Below are 9,347 nucleotides of genomic sequence, written 5' to 3'. Positions count from 1 at the left end.
TTGGCTTTTCTTATAGGCTCCGTCCTACAGTTAATCTGGCAATAGCCAGATGTGTCTGACTCACTATGAAAGGGGCTGTTTATCCCCTCCTCATTCTCTTCTTTGACTCTCTACTTCTCTTCCCTATTTGTCCCTTCTCGCCCCATTCCCTCCTCCACCTCTCCACATGCTCATGCTGGACCTCTATTCCTCTCCCTCTCCATCTCCTCCTTCCCTCTCCCTGTCCCTGCCCCCTCCTCCCCTCTTCTCCCTCTCTCTGCCTTTCTCCCTCTCTACTTTCTCAAATCCCCTGCCCATGCCCTAAACAAACCCTATTCTATATTATACCATTGTCCTGTTGCCCTTACTACAGGGGGAAGGGATGCCTCAGCATGGGTCCAAAGAGGCACCCCTTCCCCTACACCATTACTATGACTCCACCAAACATATCTATGGCTTCTTTTTCTTTATTATATAATACAACACACACTAACTGGAGTTTGGCTTCGGAAAGATATCATCAGCCTCCGAGGGGGGGAAAATCTCTCAATTTCATGCAATGAGTGAAAATGCACAGGTGCCACCTCTTCATTGGGAATTACCAAGTTTCTGTTGTTACAAACTAGTGATTAAATGTGGGCTGTGAGCCCACAGCCCCTCAGCAACCCTGAGGTATCCAATTTTGAACTTTTTCCAGTCCTTACTTTACTGCTTCTTCTAGACAACAACCATGTAAAGCATACGGAAAATAAAAGTTTTCTTTAATTGGTATTCAAGATCTCATTTTTTTTTTTTTTTTTTTGCTTAGAACTTTAAAATGTAGGAAGAACATGTAGCCAGCACTAATGGAAAGCATGTTCTGTTGATAGAATCTACAGATTGAAGGAGGAGGCCCCTCCCTCTTCTGTTGATGAAATGTACACTGCCAGTCATTTTCTCCACAACGTCAGCCAAGTCTTCATTGGTTTCATGACAAGAAACGTCTCATCTTACTGGGCCATGCTGGCAGCATTGGGGGAGGACAAAAGATACATTACACTGTGAAGAAGTCTCATAATCACAAGCTATGAAAAGGGGAAACGTATACTTACCATAGGTACTTTTAGTATGAATTCCCTGGCCCTGATTTGATCAAAATCTAAACCTAAAGGCAGTAACAATTTAGATTTTTAAAAAGTTTAATTGTTCACTTTGAGAGAAACCTCAAGGTTATGCAAGAATGGTGGCAGAGCGGAAGCAAGGAGCCAGCTCTTTGTACATCAGAGGGCTTGAAAGAGAACAGCAGATCGGATCAGAAGCAAAACCACAGCAGGGCCTCTTGCTTTCACAGATCCTTCAGGCTGTGAATACTGTCCTCTCCCACCAGGTCTCCTGATTTTATTTTCTTTTAAGTAATTAATGTATTTTTTCTAAGATTCTGCTAGGGTGAAGAATATGATCCAGCTCTGAAGATCTCTAGGGAGGAAGAAGAATCCTTCTGCTTGAGGACTTTCCTTATCTGTCATGTGTTGGGAATGAAGACACTGCCTGCCATGCTTGTGACTCCTCGGCTATTCAGGGAATTCTTCATCCTCCATCTGGCTCTCTGGAGCATCCTCGGTAAGGAACCTACTAAGGGGATTGGTAAGGGACCTACCAAGAAAACTGGTTTTCTTCCTCAGGGTTCTTATCAGTGATAGTTTTCCCTACTGAGCTTGCTTTGTGGATGTTCATGTCTAGGGTGTAACTCAGTAGTGAGTCCCTTTTGCTTCTAGAAAATGCTACAGGATGTAAGTGAAGTTAGGTACTGCTATTCACCTGCTGACAGAGCAAAAATTGATCCATAACTTAAGCTAAGTTTCCTAAAACCAGGTTCTGATGAAGAGTTGTGAGCAGATGTTGCAAACACTTAAGTACAGATTTGTCACTATTCAAAAAACCTCTGTGGCTGCTGTGCTAATGGAAAATACATGTTGTATTCTTGCTAGACAGATGTCAGCAGAATGCTGTGGTCCTTACTGGGGTGGAAAAGCTGTTGGATATTTGCGTTTATAGCTGTGGCCATGGTTAGTCTCAAATAATGTTCCATCTAAATAAAAACCCTCCTTGTTTCTGTGGGGCATACTAGGAGAATACTACTGTGGGGTGTACAGAATACTGTGGGGTGTACAGGAGAATCCTGTGAGGTGTATAGGAGAATACTTTAGGGTGTATGGGAGAATATTGTGGTATGTATGGGAGAATACTCTGGGATGTACAGGGGAATACTGTGGGGTGTCCAGGAGAATACTCTGGGGTATAAAGAATACTCTGGGGTATACAGGGGAATACTGTGGGGTGTACAGGGGAATACTGTGAGGTATACAGGGGAATACTGTGAGGTATACAGGGGGATACTGTGGGGTGTACGGGAGAATATTGTGGTATGTATGGGAGAATACTCTGGGGTGTACAAAATACTGTGGGGTGTACAGGAGAATACTGTGGGGTTTACAGGGGAATACTGTGGGGTGTACAGGAGAATACTGTGGGGTGTACAGGGGAATACTGTGGGGTGTACAGGAGAATCCTGTGAGGTGTATAGGGGAATACTGTGGGGTGTACAGGAGAATCCTGTGAGGTGTATAGGGGAATACTGTGGGGTATACAGGAGAATACTGTGGGGTTTACAGGGGAATACTGTGGGGTGCACAGGAGAATACTGTGGGGTGTATAGGAGAATACTGAGTGGTGTTTCGCTAAGGCTAAAGAGCAGAGTACTCTTGTTGCTTCAGTTTTGTTGGACAGGATGATTTGTAAATGGTTGCCAACTGAACATAGGAAATAATTCTCCATTGTTCATGAAGATACTGCCTGTAATGCTTGGTTGGGACTCTTGAGTTATTATGGACCTCTTCCTGACTCATCCCCACAAAGCCTTTGTGTTAGCTAAACTTGTAATCCCTCTGCATCTTCAAGGCTCTTGCTACTTGCACAAGAACCAAGCACTGTAGAGGGGAAAGGTCTGTGAATGATTAATGGAAGTTTTTTATTGCTCAGTTAATTTTGGGCTCAAACACATTTTAAAATATTATCTTCCACCTTAACACATGTAGCAACTGGGCACATTTGTGTTGAATTGAAAAATATGACCACTGAGGTCCCGTGGAATGTCACCTTGAAATCTAGAACTGTGAAGTTTAGAATTCAGCTCTGATGTCACTAGACCACCAAGCCGGGAGCAGAGGAGAACCTTTCCTCAGTCGCCCAAGGCCTTGTTTATTATCAGCCATCCCTGAGTGACAGTGGAGTCAAATACTAATGGAACCTATTTAATTCCAAGGGATACATTGTAGACTGGACTCTGTGAAACAAAGAAAATTCTTTTAATTTTGCATCACAGTTGGGTTGTACTCTGCATCACATTCCTCCACTCTGTGCGCTATAATCTAGTATTTATGTACAGAAACTTGGTTATCAGCATTGGATTATCTACTCTCTCTGCCACTTACATTATGAAGTCACTTAAGTTTCTTTTCTTTTCTTGGCTTTCTTCACTTAAAAACATATAATTATCCCTAATAGTTGGCCTTTTGTTATGCCTGCAGTGCCTGGCTATGCTAAAGAGAATGTAGTTAAAGCCTGATAAATGTTAATGGTGATCTTTGCTAATAGACTTTTTCCCTCAGTACTTCTGGCAAAATCCAATTAAATGAGAACTTAGATTTAACATCAATACCTTAAGTAGCTCTGGTTTTAAACATTTTTTATTTTATCTTTTAAAAATTGTCAAATACTATAGATATTTATGAAGTAAGATTATATATAATACAGGCATATATTGTAGAATGTTTAGATCAGTTGAACTAACTTGCCTATGACCATATATACTTATTATAAAATTTACCCAGATCTTAATTTTAAAACAATTAGCTGTAGCCACTGTGTTGTGACTAAAACTTTTTACTTCTCTCTATTCTTTGTTATTCATGTCTTCATGTCATTAATATTTTGTTTGAAATTTTTACCCCCAAATGTTTTACATATATATATGAATGAAATGGAAAGATTTAGATAAACACAGGTCATGTGCCTTATCAGCAGTTGTTATGGTGGATTACAGTACTACTTATATTGAATTACTAACATATATTGGGTGTTGGTACTGTGGCCAGTGAATAGAGGTGCTTGCTGCCAAATCTGATAACTTGCATTCAAACCCTAGGAATGACATGGTAAAGGGAGAGAACCAAACTTTCTCTCTCTTTCTCTGTCTCTGTCTCTCTCTCTCTCTCTCTGTCCCTCTCTCTGTCTCTCTGTCTTCCTCCCTCCCTCTCTCCCCCCACCCTCTCTCACTCTCTCTCTCTCTCTCTCTCACACATACTCACATTTGCATATATGTACTAAGTAAATGTAACAAAATATATTTTAAAAGAATATAGGTTGAGAAAGAAGCATTTGGTGGGTATCAGAAGGTTGATTCAATGGTAGAGCACTACCTAACATACACGAGGGCTTAGACTCTATCCCCAGTCCCCTGCTGTCCCCTCCCTTCACAAAAAGAATATAATAGGTAATCTTTTATAAAAATTAATTTTCTGAACAAAACCAGTGGTATATAAATTCCTTAAAATTATACTAATGACACAGCCTTTATATCCTAAAGAATTCCCATGCCTTTTAATAACTATGGAATTCTTTATAACACTATATTCTCAATTTATTTAAGGATGGTTTAAAAATATTTCCCACAGTTACGATAATATGAAATGCTCAGAAAGTGTGCTTTTGTGTTTCTCGAGAGTGGGAAAATGCAGAGAAAAACTCCCTCTCACCCTAGTTTCAAGAATATCATTTCTCTCCTGATGGAAATACAGTATAAACCACTGCTCCTCATGATGGCTGAAAGACAAAATCAAGTTGAGCTGGTACGTCTCATTGATATTTTTTGCCTCTCCCCTAACTGCTGTTTTCATGTAATGAACGACTTGGAGTTCACATCCATCATAAATAGTCCATAATTGGAAGTCATCAGTAGGAGAAACCGAGGTATGCAGCTTTAAGTCGGATGGCGGAGGCTGCTTTCATTTTTGTTTGTAATACTAGAAAAGGAAAGTGAACACTGGGGAGCAGCTGTCAGTTTTTTAACCACAGAGATATAGTCAGCCATACTGTGGGACTTGAGATCCAGAGAAGCTCAGTGTGCCATCTCTGTAGCAGACTATACTGGGAATGTGAGAAAATTTGTGGAAGGGAAGTGAAAGTGAACTTCCCTGTACCGTTCTGACTTAACACACTTTTACTGAGCAGTACAAGGAAATGCCTTTCCCGTGACAACACTTGGAAAAACTCGTGCTGGTGTCTGATAGAATGGGAGAGCAGCTCACCAGCTCTACTGTCAACAGCTGTTAAGGTTGGCTTTCCTTTCTGAAAGCTTGGTGATCAAGGTAGAGGACCTGGCATCTTTGGAAGTCAAGACCCACCTGTGACAAACAGGTAGTCAGTGTTCCCCTGACCAGAAGTGTTCTGGAGCTTTATCAGTATGAATCATTATTCCTTGGAGTTTAAGACCTTATGTTATTCACTGGAGATAATTATATCTCCAATATCTACCAAGCTAACAGCCTGAACCACACCCTTGACACATAGAATGGACAGGGAATTCCATGAAGTGGAATGCATGTGAAGCCTCTGGCCTGGGGGCAAAGGCAGTGAACACTAGGGCAGAAGCATAAGGAGAAAGCTTTCACCTAGTAGACACACAATGAAGATCAAGAGCCAACTTTAAAACAGCCAAAGACAAAGCCTTCTAGTTTGTAGTTTTGCCTGTGTCAGTCAAGCCTTGTTGGTAAGTGTAATTCCATAACATTTTCTATGTATATAAAGAAATTACAACTTTACACATGTCCCTTTTCCATCTCCATATTTTTTTCCTGGTCATAGATCTCATTCATTACACACTGCTGTTAATCCCATGAAAGCAATTAGGATTAATTTTCCAAAACATGCACTTGGGGAAGACCTTGGATTCCTATTTCTTTTAATTTTTTTCTCTTTCAAGTTTATTAAGAAGAAGAGATATGCATGTACAGATTTTAAAAGGCATTTTGGCACAACACTATATGAATATATTTTTGTCATTACTTAATTCTTTTAGAAGTTTGATAGTGTATGCATTGAGATCTACTAGTTACCATAAGCATAAAGTACATGTAGAACATAACATAACATGGAAAATGTTAGAGTTTTCTTGGTGTGTATAGATTAAACATAATGATTTTTGAATACCAAAAATTAGCTCTTGGATTATTAATGATTTAAGGTCCAGGAGAAGCACACTCGGAGAGGGTGCTATACACTTATTTTTGTTCCTTAGAAGGATTGAGGCTTTCACTTTTTGGCCTTTGTTTTCTTGAGCTTCATATGGCCTGTGAGTTGTTTCTGGGGTATTCAGAGCTTTCTGGGGCTAGTATTCAGTTATCAGTGACTGAATATTATGTCTGTTCTTTTGTGACTGGGTTACCTCACTCAGGATGATATTCTCTAGATGCAAGCATTTTTCCTAGGAATTTCATAAAGTCATTGTTTTTAATAGCTGAGAAGTACTCCATTGTTTAAATATATCACAATTTTGTATTTATTCATCTACTGAAGGGCATCTGGGTTCTTTCCAGCTTCTGGCTATTATAAATAGGGCTGCTATGAACATTGTGGTGCATGTCTCCTTATTGTATGTTGGAGCATCTTTGGGGTATATGCCCAGAGTAGAATAACTGGGTCTTCAGGTAGGACTATGTCCAGTTTTCTGAGAAACCACCAGACAGATTTCCAGAGTGGTTGTACCAGCTTACAAACCCCACCAACAGTGGAGAAGTGTTCCTCTTTCTCTGCATCCTCACCAGCATCTGCTGTCATCTGAGTTTTTGATCTTAGTCATTCTGACTGGAGTGAGGTGGAATCTCAGGGCTGTTTTGATTTGCATTTCTCTGATGACTAGGGATGTCGAGCACTTCCTTAAGATGATTCTCAGCCATTCAATATTCCTCAATAGAGAACTTTTTGTTTAGCTCTGTACCCCATTTTTTAATAGGATTGTTTGATTCTCTGGTGTCTAACTTCTTGAATTCTTTGTATATATTGGATATTAGACCTCTATCAGATGTGGGGTTGGTAAAGATCTTTTCCTATTCTGTTGGCTGCCATTTTATTTTCTTGACAGTGTCCTTAGCCTTACAAAAACTTTGCAATCTCATTAAGTCCCATTTCTCAATCCTTGGTCTTAGCGCACAAGCCATTGGTGTTCTGTTCAGGAAAATTTCCTCTGTGCCTATGTGTTCTGAGGTTTTCTCTACTTTCTCTTGTAATAGTTTCAGTGTACCTGGTTTAATGTGGAGATCTTTGATACACTTGCACTTGAGCTTTGTACAAGGAGATATGAAAGGGTCTATTTTCAGTCTTCTGCATGCTGAGTGGCAGTTGAGCCAACACCATTTGTTGAAGAGGCTATCTTTTTCCATTGAATGTTTTTAGCTCCTTTGCCAAAAATCAAGTAACCATATGTGCTATGGTTCATTTCTAGATCTTCTATTCTGTTCCATTGATCAACCTGCCTATCTCTGTACTAGTACAATGGGGTTTTTAACACAATTGCCTTGTAATATAGCTTGAGGTCAGGGATGGTGATTTTCGCAGATGTTTTCTTGTTGTTGAGGATGGATTTCACTATTCTAGGTCTTTTGTTATTCCAGATGAATTTTCAAATTGCTCTTTCCAACTCTATGAAGAATTGGGTTGGATTTTTGATGGGGATTGCATTGAATCTGTAGATTGCTTTTGGTAAGATGGCCATTTTTAAAATGTTGATCCTTCCAATCCATGAGCATGGGAGATCCTTCCATTTTCTGAGATCTTCAATTTCCTTCTTCAGAGATTTGAAGTTCTTGTCATACAGGTCCTTCACTTGCTTAGAGTCACACCAAGGTATTTCATATTGTTTGTGACTATTATGAAGGGTATCTTTTCCCTAATTTCTTTCTCAGCATGTTTGTCCTTTGGGTAGAGAAAGGCTACTGATTTGTTTGAGTTAATTTTATATCCTGCCAGTTTGCTGAAGTTGTTTATCAGCTGTAGAAGTTCTCTGGTGGAATTTTTGGGTGGGTTCCTATTTTATCCCTGACACTCAGTGGCTTTTTTAGCTTTTGACAATTATTTACTTGTCAATTTTATATATCTATATTATGATAAAAATAGCAATACCTGGTATTTATTATTTCTAAGTATAATCTGAGTGTAGCGATAAGAACTTTTTCTACATATTCTCATTCACAATAAGTCTTTGGATCACAGCCTGTGCTTTGGGGTAAGCAGTGGACCTGGGTTCAAGTTTCAAGTCTTTCTTTTAATTTATGGTGACCTATGGCAGGTGGCTTATTTATTCTCAAATTCAGTTTACCCAATTTAAATAAAAAGACAGTGCTAGTAACTACCTTATAAAATCAGTGGTAATATATTGAAACAATATATGTATGGTTTCTTAATTAGGATTAGTCAACTTACAAACCATCAGATTTTACAATGGTACCAAGTGATAGGAATTCAGTAGAAAATACACTCCAAATTTTTTATATTTTCCATTATTAATATATGTTATGATAGTCTTCTGCAATGCTGTCACCCTACACAACTGTGTAATCACTAAGAAAATCAAGTATACCATGTAACAAGCATTTTTTTTTGGTTAACTATTCTCTAAAATTACATGAGGTACCTATGAAATAGGTTTATTGTGACTAACTGTAGGATAATTTATTTTGAATAGCTTAAAGTAGGGTAGGTTAATATATGGTACTTGATAGACTAGGTTTACTAAATGCAATTTGACTTAAAATATATTTTTAAAATTATGATGTGTTTATTAGAACATGATGTTACCATAAGCCAAAGATCACTTGTATACATGCTTAGCACATAGTAAGAACTTAAGAATTATTTGTCATCTCTCCATTTGCCTGCTTTTGTGCTAAACCTGGGAAGTGTGTATGACACTCTGATAAGGCAGATTTGGTGACCTTGTTAGAGAAACTAGTATGAATAAGTTAGATGAGTTTCTGGAATTATCTGCCAATCAAGGATTAAACTGCACATCTGCTCTCTTCATCACCCCTCAAGATCTTTGCTTGTTACACTTTAAGTATCTCTAGAAGAAAAAAAAAGTTACTATGGTATTTTAAACCTGCAAAATTTCAAAATTGTTGGAAAAAGTAAGAGATGTCTGACTTAACTTATTGTCTCTGATAATCATGTACAACTTAATTTAAGAGGTACTTTAAAAATTTTTCCCTCAAATGTCATAGTAACCGTAAGAAATTCTGGACCTAGAAGAAACCATCTTTAAAAAGAAAAACAAAACA

General features: G+C 38.6%; 1 protein-coding gene across 1 annotated transcript in view; it reads left to right on the top strand.

Moving 5' to 3' along the window:
- Positions 1 to 995: 995 nt before the first annotated feature.
- BTLA (B and T lymphocyte associated) overlaps positions 996 to 9,347 on the top strand; it is a 28,121-nt gene continuing 19,769 nt past the window's right edge. The window contains exons 1-2 of the mRNA XM_080919363.1: positions 996 to 1,075; positions 1,394 to 1,602. Of these exons, the coding sequence (XP_080775489.1) occupies positions 1,494 to 1,602 (109 nt within the window). The 5' untranslated portion in view covers positions 996 to 1,075; positions 1,394 to 1,493. The remainder of the gene's footprint in view (positions 1,076 to 1,393; positions 1,603 to 9,347) is intronic.

Source organism: Micromys minutus, assembly GCF_963924665.1.
Source record: "Micromys minutus genome assembly, chromosome: 7".
Classification (NCBI taxonomy): Eukaryota; Metazoa; Chordata; class Mammalia; order Rodentia; family Muridae; genus Micromys; species Micromys minutus.
This window is presented reverse-complemented; position numbering and strand designations above follow the sequence as displayed.